The following is a 17,819-nucleotide window of genomic DNA, read 5'->3' on the forward strand; positions in this document are numbered from 1 at the left end:
TTTTTTCATAGGAACTTCCAAGTAGGTACATATTCTCAATTATGGGACCGCTTGTAGTGCAATGGATTCTTTTAAATTTACTGTGTTTTATTCTAGGGCATAATTGTTCGTAACTTATTATGAGACATAATACTATGTGTACTAGTTATTGTAAAAAAAATATTCACGACAAATTGTTATGTGCTGAATCAGTTCATGATTTGGCTGGGCTGAAGCTCTGTTCCACTCCTGTTTTTAATCAACAATTGTACTAAATGTTGAAACAACAACAAATTTTGGCAAAATATTCAGTATTCAGCTGAAGATAAGGACAGAATTTTAACTTAATGTTCGGTATTCAGTGCGTCCCTAGTTTTTGGTTTATGCGGTCTTTTAAAAAACATTCGAGTTTACGGAAAAAACACACACAGGTATAAATTTTACATTTAATGATAATGATAAAAATAAATACAATGTGTACAAGTTAATTACAACTTTTTTCTTTAATTTCCTGATAAATATTTTCCATGAGCATTCAACAGGAGTTGAAAAGAAAGTTATTATTCATTAGTTGGCTACATAATAAGAATATTAAATGCAAAAATTTTGTTCGATATCTTTCTTTCCAAAGTTACATCAACATTGGAAAAGGATAGGCATTACTTGCGAGCGTCAAACTAGAGTGAAAGGTGGGTAAACGAAAGGAAAACAATCTCAATGCATGTTATGCATGTTCATTTTAAGCTGTATTTATCTGATATTTTTCTGTTTATATACAGGAAGGGGTAACTTCAAGGGTTTTTTTTTCCTTGCAATCATTGAATAAAAAATGACCATAAACATCTTTCATCTGACTAAAATTTCAATGTTTAAAATAGTTTCCTCTCACATCCTTCACAATTAAACCTCTGGTTTTGCTAATCAACTTTAGCTGAGGGTAAAATATTTATCTTCGTGTTTGTTGTTTCTATATTCATTTCCTTTTGTGCTTGCAAGTAGCGAGAGTCAAAAAAATAATAATAATTTGAATTTTGACATCTTGAATTCAAATTATGTTTTTCGCAATCACGAGTGTGTATGTAGGGGTGTGTGTTTGTGTCCAGGCATGAATGTGGGTATATGTGTGTATGTATGCGTGTGTGTATATGTCTGTGTGCAGGCATGAGTGTATGGGTGTGGGTATGTATGTCTGTCTGTGTGTGGTGTCTGTGTGCAGGCATGAGTGTGTGGGTATTTGTGTGTGCATGTAGTTGTGTATGTATGTGCGTGTGTGTAGGACATGGATGCAACCTGGAGACGGTTTTGGCTAGGGGAGCAGCATCGTGAAGAGCCGGTCAACGGTGATGCTGCAGAGGGTGCTGGTGGGAAAATAAAATCATAAGACATCAAAACAGTCAAATGAAAGCAATAAGCAATCATGATTGCTCAAAAAAACCATAAAGATACACTTCTGAACATTTCTATGGTGCAGACTGCGTCATGAACCCCCCCCCCCCCCAGTAACTTCCCACCCATAGTCACTTCTTTGACCACCAGAAAAGGCGGTTGGTAAAACTATCATTTGTAAAAACCCCAACTGGAATTTTAAAGGAGCACCTGGATTTTTGCAGGTAACTTTTAAATTTTGGTTTCTTTCAAAATTTAAACTGATTATTTTTCAATTAAATCATGGAAAAAGTTAAATAAACAATAAAAGTAAAATCTATATATCTAAACAAAATATGATGTATGTTAGTGATTGTGTGTGCTATGTAGTTTATACAAATCCACAATTAAGGCCAGATTTTTGCCAAATTTGTCACAAAGGTCCTTTGATACTTGAGAATTTACGTGAGGAGTTTCACCCCAAGGTGCACAACCATGGGAGGGGGGGGGGGTCCTTACACAAATACAGTTTATCAAATCTTGTGCAGAGGCAGTGGCGTAGCTACATTTTCTGCCGCCCGGGACAATTCCTCAATTTGCTGCCCTTTGGTTGAGAAACAGTCAAAAGTATTTAAAGGAAAAATAAGAACTTAATCGCGAAGAAAAATAAAGAATATGCTCTATTCAGAAAAAATTTCTAAATTAGCCCTAAGAATGCATTTTAACCTTTTGGTGACACCAGGCAGGAGCTTAGAGGCCGGCGCTCTGCACAGGAAATTTTCCTAATTTAAAGATCTAGGTATGCAATTTTATGGTTTCTTTGGTCCTTTCAAAGGGGGTAATGACATCCTTTTGGATCCGTGCTGGGGTGCCTGTCTTAATGTTGAAAAACTCGGAAACTGCCGCTTTCCTAGATCCAATACTGCCATATTACAGAATTTGGATGGTTTTCTTTTTCACTGATACAGGGTGATAAGATTAATGAGCCCTATAAGTTCGATTAACCATACTGATTCATGAGAAGGAAAAGTTGTGTATTGAAAATCATTACTTTCCATGTGAATGTGAAAGGTTTACTTAGACGTCAATTCACTAATTAAAAACCTTCTGCTTAAATGAATGTCTCAGCTTGAAACTCGCTGTTTATAGGAATTTTACTGATATAAAGCAGTAAGATTAGTCGCAGTTATTTTTTGAGTTGTGAGTAAGTACTTTTATAAGATAAACATAAAATTAATTCTGGTCTGAATAAAAGTTTTGTAATAAGTGACCAATTAAAGCAATTTCTGAAACAGATAATGCTACCCCAAAGATAAGCAATTAATTGCCCAGACCTCTCTTTTCTTACTCTTGTTGTAACTTTCCTCAAAAAAAGTTTTTTTTTTTAATAAGGTAGTTTTCGAGTAATTTTCTTAAAATCAAGTGCTAGTTTCATATTATAACGAAAAGTTTTTTTTTTTTTTTTTTTTTGCCTCCAGTAATTGATCAGAAGCATAATTTCCCTATTAGCAAATGTTGAACTTTTTTCACATCAAGAGCATGAAATTGCCACCCCCCAGCAAAATGGTGCCCGGGGCGGACCAACCCCTCCGTCCCACCTTAGTTACGCCACTGTGCAGAGGTCGTGCAATGCTTAGGAATACACATAGGAGGGTATTCGTCTACCTATGGGGAGAACACCCCATAAGGAGTTTTCCTTATACAGCTCCATAACTTACAACAGATCTTTGCTAAATTTGGCGTCTTTTTGCGATTTTTAATTGGTGGTAATTCCTCTGCTTCGTGTTATCATACATAAAAAAATAGTTTGCTCATATGTACATTATTTAGATGTGCGTAACATTTACGGGCCACGGATTGTATGGAAAGACAAACATCCGTTTTACAGCCGGAAATGGACAAATCTATTCTTTTTTATCGATGCCAGCTTTTGCAGAAGCAGAGTCTCATTCAAATGAGTGGAATACGGGCATCAAATTTTTACCTTTCCTCCTTATTCACATAGATTCGTCTTATCTGGACGTATAAAAATTCCATGCAATCCGTGGTTGGACAGTATGTACTTCGGACAATAATTTAGTTTAACTTTTTAGTTCTGAAAAGTAATGACTTGACCATAATTATTCAATTCCCCTCCCCCTCCCTTTATTTCTTTTACTATTTGTGTATTTAAAAAAAACTTTGGAAGGACTACATATTTGTTTTAGATATTAAATTCAATGCCTTTTGTAACAGTTCCGTTTTCTTGTAACGGCTGCATATTAGACATTTCCCATTTTTCAAAAAAGTACTTATCAGACTAAAGTAAGCAAGAATTATTTCAATCAAATTCCAAAATTTTTTTTTTTTTTTTTTTTTTTTTTTTTTTATTGTTGGGGGGAAATGCTTTGAATTAACTGAAAATGGCCATCTTTTTTTTAACAACAGCTCAATGCAAGGTTTCCAAGAGAAAAAGCCATAATTCAAAAGTCAATTCCGATCACCCCTCCCTTACATCCACCCTTACTCGAAACAACTTCGAGATGAAGAGATAACTCCTGCTCAAAGGTAAAAACGTACACTGTGTTCAAAATGAAATATATATACATTACGTTCCTTTTGATACATCAAATAAATGCCAAACGTATTTTTTCAATACTGCATTTGTCTATAAATCCTCACCCCAGGAGTTAACTAGAATTTTCTCGAACATTAATGCATAAAGGCGCTCAAAAGACATTTGCACGATGGCGCCGATCAGGCTTGGTGCGGGCCTGCATACACGTAGATTTGCACATGTGTTAAATGTAGCCTCCCCCCCCCCGAAAAAATATTTCAACACCACTGTTAGTATTATTCCACAATAACATGCAAAGCAGTTCTAAAAAAATATACATTTTGATACATCACTACAAGCATTTTATTATACAGTGAAACCTCTCCGAGAAGCCACCCCTTCGTTTAGTGAAAATGTGGACACAGAAGGGGTGGCCATACTTAAGAGTTTTCATTATTGAACTCGAGCTGTACTATGAATTATATATTTCAACACCTTTTAATGATGTTTCAAGAAAATAAAGGGGTCAACATACACAGGTTTCACTGTATCACTAAATGAAAAAATGCTCCTCATCGAGTTCTGAAAATGTAATAGCAATAACACAGCAAAAATTATCAACTGTTGTTTTCCGAGCGGCTATCAGAAAGAAAAACTTTTGCACACTGAGAACAGTGGTGTTCCCATAGGGTATATTCCATGTATGCCGTATATTCTCAAATATTTTTTAGACATATAGCATATACCTTCAAGTTTCAAAAATTTCCATATAAACACATATTACATATATCGTTGCCTCAGAGCAACACTAAGACATCTAATCCTCGAAATAACGTTAAGATATCCTACTGTTGCTCTGAGGCAACGATTTGATCGCATACAAATATTGTGCGTAATGGATTACTGGGAGTATACCCTCAGAAAAATAGATGGGAACTTCACTGAATAAGAATAATTTGCACAAGCCAAAAACCTCATTTTTGAAATTGATTAAAATAAGCAAAGAAATAAATATATGTTTCAGTATTTTAAAAATTATTTTATTTATGAAATCCTTGAGCAATTTCATTTTTTCATGCATACAACAGCAGCATGATGTGATAAGATCCTAGAACATAGACCATTCTATTTTTTAAATTAATCTTTGAATTTCAGGGGGGGGGAGGGAATGCTTGTTTGATGAACGCAGAATTATCTTCTATTTATTTTTTTAGCCTGGCTTAATTGTGCACAGATTAAAAAAAAAAACAGCGAAACACGGGAAAGCACTGTTTGGCAAATTTAGAATTTTTTACTTCTATTTTTAGCGTGGCTCAAAAAAAAGATTAAAAAAAGCGCTATCCAAGACATGTTTTCTAAAAAATAAACCTTCAACATTTACGGAAAACACTTCAATTCTTTAACAATTAAAAAAAATAGTAGGAAATAACAGAAGATTCAACGGAAGCAAATATAAACAAACAGGTGCAGACGCCCTGTCAAAACACCGAACCGGTTACGAAATTTGCATACGCTTCCCGCTTTCCGCCTTCGTGTAAATGAGCAACGATTTTCCTCTGACTTGTGACGTCACATGTCTGCCGTCCAATGTGCGAAAGCGGGAATCGTGTAAAAGGGGTCTAAAGGAGAATCGTCTAAACTTCTCTTCGCTTCCTTGCTCCGTGATTTGGTATTATGATTCCGGTTGACGTCACAGTATCACCGGCGTTCATGGAGGCCGCCCTGCTGTTGATTACTCTTTCCCTAACTGGTCTCTTCTCTCTGTATTTATACGATAAGCAGGAGGAGTGCATCTTCACTCAGTCCATGGTCCGTAATCAAACATGGCCGCCCCCATTCGCTGTAAACTGAAGAGCATTTTATCATCTCGGCATGCTGATAAATTTTCAATTTTGAAGCTACATCGCTGGTGTTCTAATTTAAGTAATTCTGGTAAAATCGAAATCCCGCTTTGTGATTCGTTTCATTTTTTAGTGTGCTTTTAATTTGTACATCAATATTCAATTAATAATGACTGTGATAAACATTATTGTAACGAAAATTTACTCAGTTTTTATTATTCTTTGTACTTTAATGTCCACCTCCTCCAAATTGATATTTTACTATTTTTACAGATCTTGTTGTTGTTACTAAGCAGAAAAAACTTCATTTAATTGGTATTAATCGTCCGGATAAGCGTAATTGCATCAATGACGAGGCTGCATTGCAACTTAGAAATGCGTTTGAAAATTTTGAAAATGATGACGACGCGTATGCTGCAGTGTTATATGGAAAAGGTATGTTTCTGTTTACTTTTTCACATTTGTTTTTTAATGCTTTAATTTGCATTCAAAAGAAAGACACCTTATCATGTAATATAAACCATAAGAAATTTTAAATTAAACATAATGGTAGGTATATATTTTAGCAGTATTTGCATATTGTTCTGCTTTGAGCTGAAAAACTTAGGGATGGAATTTGTTTCAATCAATCATCACATCATCCGTCAAGCCCACAGCCACCAACAAATTAATTTTATTTTTGACTTCCCAACTAGATGTAAAATCAGGGCCTGATTAACGCACGGTCCGGCGGGTCCGCGGATCTGGGCACCACAAATTTAGGGGCACCAAAATAGCCTAGCCTAAATTATTTCACTTACTTACTTCCTTTTTTTTTAAAGCTCATTTTACCTTTTCTCAACTTTAAGGGAGAGGGGGCTCAAAATTTTTAAAAAAAAATTTTGAAAAAAAAAAATAGTACCAACTTCAAAATTGCTCTAAAAAGTGAAAAATAATTTTATTCTTTAAACACCATCGATAATGCTTTTAAACATAATTTTTGAAGTTGGCGCAAAAACAAAACGTAAAATCCAGTGTAACCATGCATCGTTCATATTTTTTTTTCAGAAAAGCATCCAAAGTTACGAACGAAACATTTATATCGCTATTCAAATATGCTGTCATCAATGCATAATGTATATGTGATAGTGAAGAAACTGGTCCTGGTTAAATTTATAGTTGTATTTGAGTTATGGCTGTGAATGATTTTATCTATCGTTTTTGCGCCAACTTCAAAAATTATGTTTAAAAGCATTATCGATGGTGTTTAAAGAATAAAATTATTTTTCACTTTTTAGAGCAATTTTGAAGTCGGTTCTATTTTTTTTTTTTTTTCAAATTTTTTTTTTATTTCATTCTTTTTAGTGTAAATGTAGGTATTTCAGAAATAATAAGAAGTTACCATCACGAAACTTCACATTTTTTCTTAAAAATGCTCCACACAAAAAAAAAAACTATTGACACGCGTTAAACTTTAAGCGATTGGCACTAAAAACTTATCTTTGTTCCTCTCTGGAAATCATGCGTAGTTAATTTAATTATAACCATTTAAGTATTACGTTTTTCCTAACTAATTTACATTCCACAGCATCTAAGTTGCTCATGATGCAATCCTGTATTTTCTTACTTAGCCCCGATCATCTGTTATCGGCATAGATGATAACGATAAAAATACTATAGAGTAGTTGAGTCAAACCTAATGGTAGCATTGTGAAGGCTAAGCAGATCCTAATCACTGCATCACCTCGCTTCCAGGTTAGGTTTACCCCTACTATGGAGCAATAGCGCTGAAGAAAGGAAGATTTTGATAATTCATATAGGGTTACTATATATCAGCAGGGTTACTAAAATAAAATTATTTACGCCAAAAATGAGACGACAGCGCCAGATTCCCCATTATCGAAATGTCCCTTGAAGAAATTTGATGCTTGCTTCAGAGAAGCCTTCATTCAAAATTATCATTACAATTACTATTAATGTTACTGTTATATGGCACCAAACTTTTATAACAATGAGTTTCCTATTGTCGCGTAGATGAAGATAGCGAAGACAATGTGAAAGCAAAATGAAGCGAATACTCGTTAGTCTCAACTCGAGGTCTTTATTCAGAACCACGAATGAACGTTACATCTCCTTATATACAACTTGAGAAAGTGCTGGAACTTTCCAGACTTGGAAAGATACAGAAATTAATAGAAGATTCGAGAAAATACGGGAAACAGTAGAAACGAAATTTTAGTAAAATTCACTTTGTCCTAGTCGGGATTTGAACCCGGGTCACTCGTGTGGGAGGCGAGAATTCTACCACTGAGCCACCGTTATCCACGGGTGAAAAGTGCGAACTTCGCTACAAAAACATTTAATAGGGAAATTGCATAAAATTTACTGTTTTTTGCCCATAACTTTTTTTCTAAAGAACAAATATGGTCAAACAAAGTAATGGGACCTAAGTTGAGCCATCCCCTATCCATTAAAAAAAGAATCATCAAAATCGGTTCACTAGGTGAGACACTATGAGTGGACAAACAAAAAAAAAACATACATACGATATGAATTGATAACCGCCTCCTTTTTGAAGTCAGTTAAAAATCAGCTCAAAACCTCATGAAGTTAAAAAAATTTCGCGTAAAGAAATCGTTGCTCCTTAGCTCTGGAATTTCAAAATAATTACTCGGATGACATGGATGAACATTTTCCAGAAGAATTAACACACTTTCAAATTTTTGCAAAAGGTAACCCTTCTCCTGGAGAATGTTTAAAAAGGATAAGATCATTAAACATTACGCATACATTTCTGAATGTGGATTCAGCCCTGCAGCTTCTTACCTTGCCTATCATCAACTGTTCCAGTGAACGTTCCTTTTAATATTTGAAAAGAATCAAGAATCATTTGAGAAGCTGCGTTTCTCAGGATAATTTACAAGCGTTTTCCTATTGACCATTGAAAATTCTGTGACATCAAACACAGATTTCGATTATTTGATCGACACATTTGCTTCTGTTAAAGCCAGAAAGAAGCCTTTTTAAATCTTGATGTCAGAATTAGTAAGGTTTTTTTTTTTTTTGCAATTTTAAATTGCTTTTTAACTTTTTCTCTCCTTAAGGTAAGGCAATTTTAACTGTGATTAGTATGGTGACTATCAAGTGTTTGATATTCAAATCCCAACTTTCCTTTCAAATGTAGTAATCCTTATATATTATTTCTGTAGCCTTTTTTGGTTTCTACGCCAGATTTTCCTCAATTCTTGGTCGATTTCTTTGATTTACGCCTTATTGTAAAGCTTATGGTGCTGGCTATTGACGAAAAATAGACCCACAGTCTAAAAATTGTTTTTTTCAGCCGAAAAACCTGTTTTAAAGAACCAGAATGAGGTTTTCGGTTAAACTTATAACTTTAATTTGCGCTATTACCGACAGAGCTGAATAGCTTGATCGGCAGAGCGTTCTCTTCGTAACCAGGAGAATCCGTGTTCGGGCCCACGTCCGGAATATCTGCAACAAAAAATTAAGAGAAATATCGCGCATTACATGATCGCTTAATTAAGTGAATAACGACTATGAAGGAATGGAATAAATGAGAAGGAAACGCTCCTTGCTGATATGGAAACTTGAAATGACTTTGTGCTAAATTACTTCGGAATTATACGTTTTTTTTTTTTTTTTTTTTTTTTTTTAAGCTTTGGCTCTGGTAAGAAAATTAAAGCATAATGTAAGCGAAAATATAAGTAACAGGTTTAAGATTTCGGACTACAATAGAATTGTTTTTTGTTCAGAAAAAAAATAATAAATCGTATATTAAAATTTATATTCTTCTAATGAGTTTTTGACTCTTTGTACAAATAAAAAAATTACTACCTCAATTTGAAGGGTAAAATATATATTTTTTCTTCTTTTTGCAAAAAAACAAATAGCTTATCACATTTTTACTACATTCGAAAAGCTACGCTTAAAAAAAGAGCATATTTCAATTTATTTTGTATTTTAACCGTTCTGTTAAATGATGAACACGTGCTGCCATCTAAGTCATAACGGTTCAAGCAGCCTGCGGTAACAAATTGTAAAAATTTTCAAGAATAAAAAAAATGTTTCTTCAATATCTTATCTTATATATTATTCCCTTCTCATTTTAAAATTTATCAGGCTGGCTAATGAAGAAAAATAGACTTACGGTCGAAAAATCAAGTTTTCGAAAACGCCCCTTGCTGTTTCAAAACCTTGATGCTGCCTGTAGTTTTTATGCATTTTTAAAAAACAAAGTTCTAATGCAGTTTTCCATTTTTACGTCACTTTCAGCAAAAAAAAAAAAGCCTGTGTGTGTGTTTATATTTTAATAAAGCTTAAAAGCACTGGACTTAGTTGTTCGGTTAAATTGATAAGTTTTTTTCGGTAGAGCGTTCGGCTATAAACTATTCGAACTTCGGGCAAGTTTATGCTGTCCGAAAGAATATCAAATTTATATTAGTATTACACATTACATGTACTCATAACATACAAACGTAATAAAATAAATGCAGTGGGATTGCTACTTGGAGTTTCGACTCCTTTATGCAGGCTACAGTTATCATTCGGATAAGTTGACTGTTAATCGAAGAGTGTTCTTCCTTTTTTAAGCTTTGACTACATCCAGACCACTCAGCATAATGTAAGCATGAAAAAGTATTAGATTTACCAAAAGGAAATCCTTTTTGTGCAGAAAAACATTTTCATTATATGCTGAAATGTAGATGTTTCTAATAGCAGTGTTCGATTTTTTGTACAAATGAAAAAATACTACGCCAAATTAAAACTACGAGCTTCTCCCAGTAAACGTTTAATTTTTTATTCGCGTGAATACGGTAGAAAGCATTAAAATTATTATCAACTTCATTAGCAAGAAATCATTTTCTACTCCTCTGCTTTCTGCTGAAAAAAAAAAACATTTTGTCTACGTTCGAAAAATTACACTTAAAAAACAGACTAAGTTCAACTGGTTTTGGTTTTGAATTTTAAGTGTTCGATTAAAAGAGAAACATGTGCGGGCATTTAAGCCGTAACTGTTAAAGCAACCTTCTATGTGAAATAGTTCAATATTCAAAGATAAAAACACTTATTTTCAATCTAATTTATTACTTCTCTAGAATGTTCGTTTCAATCGCTACGTGAGATCTTCGTCATTCTTTAATCAAATTCCATGCTTTTCGAATAATTTTAAATCGTATCATGCTGGTTAATGACAAAACATAGAAGCATGATCTTATTATTATTATTTTTTTTTTTTTTTGGGAAAAAAGCTTTTTTGCTGTTTTTTATTACGCATTCCTTCAATGAATAGCTTTCGAAAAGGAAGGCACAATTGCTAGGTTTGTTGGGGTGTCGGGCTCTTGCTTAGAATGGCGCCAATCCGAATCCGTGCCAATAAATATTTCTTTAATATTTCTTTTTTCCCGTCAGATGCTCACATGGGCAGGACTCTGTTTGCCACAACCTGTTTTTTTACATGCACAATTATTGCTTTTTCACGAGTCACTACTCAGCCACACTTTTAATGATATTTATGTTTGAATTGAAAATATGTACGACCAAAAGGTGAGTGATGATCAAATTATCACAACGTTGTAGTTAACGAGGTTTTGTTACTGATGGGTTTAAATTACATACGTTCTCTTCTGCGCTTACTTTTTTTTCGGTTCTTCTTCATAATGTTCTTCCTTTGAAATTCTTAAAAAGCGAAATGCCTTATGAAACGATTCGAAGCACAGTGCGGAGTTCCGCACGGGTCGACTAGTGTTCCTTTAAAATGGAGTTTCTAGTATATATTAGGTTTCTAGTATGAAACATTGACTTTAAAATTGTGCAGATTTTCTCATGGGGGGGGGGGGGCACCAACATCTACTCAGGACCTGGGCATCAGTTTGGCTTGATCGGGCCCTGTGTAAAATGCATTGCACGTATTTATTTTATTGTTGCAATTATTTGACAAATGTGAGAACATAGAAGTGCTTTGATTGTTATAATAATGAAAAGAAGAGTGAAACTTTTTCTTTAATTGTGTGATTCCATATGTGGGGTCAAGACATGTGACTTTTTCATCTTTCAACATATTTATTGCATGCTAAGATAACTTCTCAGTTTTTTTAGGATTTCATTTCATTGTAATCAAGTGTAACTCCAAGTCTATGAAAAATTGCTGTCAAGATTGTTCAAAATATCTCCAATATTTTTTAAATTTTCATATTCATATGTAGTGATTAGTATCGGTTCGGTAGTATCATACAGTTTGTACTATTTTTTATTGAAAAAGTTGATAAAATTATTTTTAAAATTTTGAATTGACCCACTTGCAGTCTAAAAAAAATGTTGGTGATTCAATTCGCCTTGCATATTCGAAATCCACTGATACAAGGAAATAGCCTAAAACAATTCATCCCACTTGACGGTTTACCTTTTGTTTGTGATGGGCAGTAGCATATCAAATTAGACAGTGTTCAGCTGTAGACATTGTGGATTGTTCATCATATAATTGCAAAAATAAAAAGCATGAGTTTATTAGTATGGTAGAGAAGTTAGTGAGTGACAAGTACTATTAAAGGTAGCTTAGATTTTAAATGCACCAGTTACATCCACTGCAGAAGAGAGAACTTTTAGCATTTTCAGTTAGATTCACAATAAAATGGTTATAAAAAAATCTGATAGAATGGCTAAGCTCAAATATCAATATTGTAATTGGAAGCAGCTATATTATGAAAGCGAGACAAAACAAAAATAATAAAAACAAGAAATGAATGAAAGAGCTACTCTACAAAAGATTAAGCAATTTTATTTATAGGTTAAAAGAAGAAAGCCTAAAACTAGATACCTAACTTGTGCAATTCAGATGACAATCCAAAATCTAAGTCCAACTCTGAAATGTTTGGAATCCATAGGTCCCCTATCTTAAAGTGATTTGAGCAATGTTTTTTATTTAATTACTTTCAGAAAATACATTTTAAGTTAAGATGCAATTGTGTATCCTAATTTATTATTTTTGGCCAAAAAATAAAAAAAAAAAATTGTAAAAAGCGTTCATTTTTTTTGTTTTTTTACATTCAATATACTATACAGTCGACTCCCTCTACAACATCAAATGGCTATAACACGAATTTTTCACGAGTAACGAATTTATAGCTAACTCGAATTCGGAGTCCACAATACGAACTTTTTAAGAGAATTATTGCTTTGTTATTGGTTACTAACTACTGATTTTGGGAATACAATTACATCCCTTTAGCATCACTGACAACAGAAATTCTCACACCAAATTAGGTTACACTTTAAGCTGTTAGTGCATCAAATATAATAGTTGATGAAATGTATAGACTAACTAAACTAAGATTTAGCTGCTTCAAAATGAAGTTGGTTTTGCTACTCTAAAACCTACTCCCATTTCATCTCTGAATATGAAAAGCAGAAATTTCCCTTGTAATGAAAATCAACTAGAAGTTCTTACCCACCTGGTAGTTTGTGAGGATCCTATCTAGTATGTGTGTAGCTCTGGAATTTCCGAATCGTAATGTTCACAGTATTGGTTGGGAAGCTTGCTTGTGTGATTTAATACTACATAAATCAAAATCACTTTCCAGTTACAGTGAAGAATCTCAAAAATCCGAGGTAATTGAGGCTCACTTCACCTCCGATTATGAAAAACTCAGATTATCCGAAAAATTCTTCCAGATTTAAAATTTACTCTACTCGGAAGACATAAGTAGACGCACTTTTTATTTCCTTGTATAAAGAACTATTCTCTTCACAAAAAATTTCAGTCAAATCTCAACATAAATTTCCTTTTAATAACGTCAAAATGAATTTTGACTTAATTTTTTCTTGATGTCCATACATATTTATGTGTAAGAGGCAATCAAAACACATTGCCTGAATCTCCGAATCCATTTTAACGAGTTTGTCATGGCTCTGTGTCAATATGTCCGTGCATATGTTTGTATCTTGGATTACACAAAAAAAGTTAAGCTGTTGGAAGTTTTCAACTTGCCCGTATTTGCAACTTATAATGGCAATGTGTTATGCACCAGACTTAGATAAAATGAAAAGCTTTCTGCGAACACAAATCCTAACTGGAAAAATTTCTGCAAATAATTATTTTGGCTAACTCATGCTTGAATAAAAAAATTAATTTATGTTCAAATGCAATAAAAAAAATGCTTTAAATTTATTTATTTTTGCAATAGCATATAGGCATAATAAAAAAGTTCATGTAGGTCTGAAACTACTCAAGTTGCTGACAAAGATAAAACATAAGCTACATCTTTTTACGTAAAACTCTGCTTTTTTTCTCTGTAAAGTTGTTTATTTTACATAGCTTGAATTTTCTTTTTACCTGATTCAGGCTGTATAAAATAAACAACCATACAGTCATAGTAGAAGCAGTCTCCATTTGCAACTGTTTGCTCTTTTGTCTTGAATCTTTGTCTTTAAGTAATTTGCGTACTATAATCATGATTTCAAGAAGAAATCATTACTTTTTAGATTAATTTTTACAAGAAAAAAGTAAAGACAACAGGGCAAGAATAGCAGACAGGAAAATATTCGGAAGAAACAAAAATAAATGTGGGATTTTTTTTATTTCCCCCTTCTTTTAAAAACGATTATTTTATTTATTTTTTTTTAACGTTAGTAATTTAAAAATATTTTCTGCAGAGCCAAAACTTTTCTGCGAATGCCGTTCGCCGCATTTTTCTATATTATGCAAGACTGTTATGTGCCTGTTTTTTTTTTTTTTTTAAATTACAACCCGATATTCCAAAGATATATGTTAAAATGTTTTTATGGTAAATCAATGTCAATGTTATGTAATTAAGTTATTATCTCCTTGGCATCTCTTAATCTATATCTTGTAGTCGATGAAAGTTTCGCGCCATTTAGGAATTGTTGTTGAAACCAACTTTTTAAAGTGTTTTCATTGTTTACTGTGCATAGTCAATAAGTTTTGCAGTAACAAAATATTTCTATTTCCAATTTTAATGAAAATCATTTTTTTTTTTTTTTTTGAATAGTTGTGTATTCTTGATATTTTTCATTTTTGTTTAAAGTTTCAAAGTGCATTAATACTTCTTCTAAGCATATTACTTTTGTTTCCAAAACAGGGGGAAATTTCTGTGCCGGTTATGACTTAAACCAAGTTGCAACAGGAAATTTTTATGGTATCCAGAGTGAACATGGACCAATGGTATGAATGTTTTAATTACTTAACAGTTGCAAAAAAAGTTTCATTCAATTTCAAATGCGAAATGAGCATAGAAACTTGTGCATTAAGAGAGATTTTTGCTGTTCATTTGAGTTGAATATTTTAGTGTTTGTGAAAACATTGTTGATTTGATATATTGAAGGTTTTCCTTTTTAAATAATCAATGTAAAATAAACTATTTACTTTATTTATTTTTTTAATTTATTAATTTATTTATTTATTTTATTTATTTATTTGTTATTATTATAATTATTTGGTGCATTGGAAGCAAATTTTTTGAGTATATCATTTTTAAAACAAGCAGAAAGATAAATTACTCACTGTATTACTGGAACACCCTCTTGTCTGTATAATGTACTTTCAGCACTTAGACATGACAATTAAGAAAGCGTTTTATTATTACTAATCAGTTCATTGTTTGGTAACTGAGCTCTTTCTTGAAAGTTTAGGTATTGCTTTTAATATTTTGTCAAAAACATGCATTTTATTAATAACTTATTATTGGTATTGTAGTAGTAGTGTAAAAAGCGTTCTGTTATATTAATGTTATATTACACTTGATTATGTAATTTTGTTTTAAATTAGGATGATACAACTAAGACTTGTACTTGTCTCAGCTAAAAAAAAAAAACTTTGTGTAATGAGAGGGAAAAAAAACATAAATATTTAAATAGAGTAAATACAAACTATAGTAAATGATCATGCAGAGAAATTTTGGGTATTAATATGTAAGACATTTTTGAATTTTGAATAACATTTGATTTTAAAAGTCAAACTCAAAACTGATAAAATTTAACTACAGTAATAATTTGATTTAACAATTTCCTCAATTTGATAATACATTTCGTTGGTCCTGGTTTAACTGCAATGAAAGTCTACTATGTTCCTCAATTTAACAATATCCATGATTTAGCATTAACTTTCTCCAGTCCCTTGACAATCCTTAAATCAGGATTATATTGTACTTTTGGCTAATTTACTTTTGGTGAAAAATAATTTTCTGATGTATTTTATTTTCTTTTTTTGACATGCATGAAATAAATTTTTAAAAAATGTCATTTGAAAAGTAACATGATAAAGCTGGATAAAATGAAATAAAGGATTGAAAATGTAGAAATTCAATTGTACTTGGAAACAAAGAAGTGTTTTAATGAGACACATAAAAGTATTAAACGTTTAAATACATAACTGCAATTATCAAACTTTTGTGTCTTTTTTTGATGGAGAGAAGGCCTCTGGTTTTGGGTTTTATGTCTTTGGTCTAAGATTTTATGTTTCTATTCAAACATTCCTTAATACTAAGCTCAGCTTTTTGTAACTTGCCTAATGACCTGATCAACTCTAGGTGTCTGCTACTTTCGATGAAAACTTGTCTCATGTGTTGTGACAAGCAGTAATTTCTTCACAAGTCAAACTTTGCTAACGTTTTTCACAGAACAGCCTACTGGTAGCTATCCTGTTCGGGTACATCTACTGGTAACTTGTTAGATTTGACTGTACAATAAAGCTGTGACAGAAGGGAGGAAAACTCTCCCTTCAGTTGAGAATGGAGAATTTTGTTACCAGCTTTGAAAACATCTGTCTCCTTGTAAATGTGAATCAGGGGTGTTTGTGATCCGTAAGTTTTGGGTTGCCTTTTCCAAACATTTTAGGCTGACTCCACATTCTAAAGGTGGAAAATTAAAATTAAAAAAAAAACCTAATATGTGTTCTTTCAGAAAACATACTGTGAAGTTCAATATTGCTTTAAACAATACTATTGGAAGGGACAAAGATAGTGACAAATTATGTTGAACATTTAAAATTAAAACATGCCTCATATTAACTTAATAAGTACTACACTGGCCCTGGACAATAATATTTCTCAATTAATATTTAAAATGTTTATTTCAAAAACTATTGTTCTTTTATAACAAATATTTTCGATAAACCACAAAATATTACAATACATCTATGAGTTTAAAATGAATGGTATTATTTTATACCTTGATCTTTAGCGTAATTAATTTTTTGAGTAGAGTCAACTATGTGTTTAAGAACATATAGAAAATATTGCTGCAGATTTTATAAAATTAGCAAATGTCCAGTTAAGACAAGTCTATATGTATGAGAGGGAAAAGTAAAAATTTAATGTGCTTGCTCAGCTCATTTGAATGTGACTCTGCTTAGTTCAGAGGCTAATATGCATCTGCAAAAGCTGGCGTCCCTGAAAACTAATAGATGTGTCTATTTCTGCCTGTAAACCGGATGTTTGCCTTTCCATCTAATCAGTGTTCAGACTGTATGTGGCATTACAAATTGGGAAACTATTTTACCATTTCACTGACCCACATTGCCCTACTAGTCTTCGTTTTAAAAATTGGTGTCATTTGAAACTGGCTCATCACTTATACAGCCAGTTTTTCTCTCTAAGCATACATATTTCAAATATTTTTTGAAGTGAAGCAATAGTTCTTTTCTTTATAGGGTCCTACAAAAAAATTACTTAAAAAGCCTGTAGTTGCTGCAATAAATGGCTATGCTGTTGCTGGTGGATTTGAGTTAGCATTGTGGTGTGATCTTCGAGTTGTAGAAGAAACTGCTGTCATGGGATTTTTTAATAGGAGGTTTGGTTAGTTTGTTCTTCATTGAATAAGTTTCCCTGCATATTACTTTATTTACAGTTTTAATTTCTTATAAATATTCTGGTTTTTCTTATACGACTGATTTGAAATCATTAACCAATAGTTTAAAAAGTGTTTCAAGTTTTACTGGTTCTTTCTTACAATGGAAAGTTTATTTTAATCATAGGGAATTACACTTGATCTTTCAGTTTTCAACAAAAGAATGTAGCAGCTGCTATTATGTAAGTAAATATAGTATAAATGTCTGCATATGCTAAAGAATTGCTACCACAGAGAAC

At 32.5% G+C, this 17,819-nt stretch overlaps 1 protein-coding gene across 1 annotated transcript in view; it reads left to right on the forward strand.

Annotated features, from left to right (window-relative positions):
- Positions 1-5,644: 5,644 nt before the first annotated feature.
- The window catches only part of LOC129222722 (2,3-dehydroadipyl-CoA hydratase-like), a 33,203-nt gene continuing 21,028 nt past the window's right edge, over positions 5,645-17,819 (forward strand). Inside the window, exons 1-4 of the mRNA XM_054857254.1 lie at positions 5,645-5,812; positions 5,995-6,156; positions 14,817-14,899; positions 17,384-17,528. Coding sequence (XP_054713229.1) covers positions 5,704-5,812; positions 5,995-6,156; positions 14,817-14,899; positions 17,384-17,528 — 499 coding nt within the window. The 5' untranslated portion in view covers positions 5,645-5,703. The remainder of the gene's footprint in view (positions 5,813-5,994; positions 6,157-14,816; positions 14,900-17,383; positions 17,529-17,819) is intronic.

The sequence above is a fragment of the Uloborus diversus genome, chromosome 5, assembly GCF_026930045.1.
Source record: "Uloborus diversus isolate 005 chromosome 5, Udiv.v.3.1, whole genome shotgun sequence".
NCBI classification, from domain to species: domain Eukaryota; kingdom Metazoa; phylum Arthropoda; class Arachnida; order Araneae; family Uloboridae; genus Uloborus; species Uloborus diversus.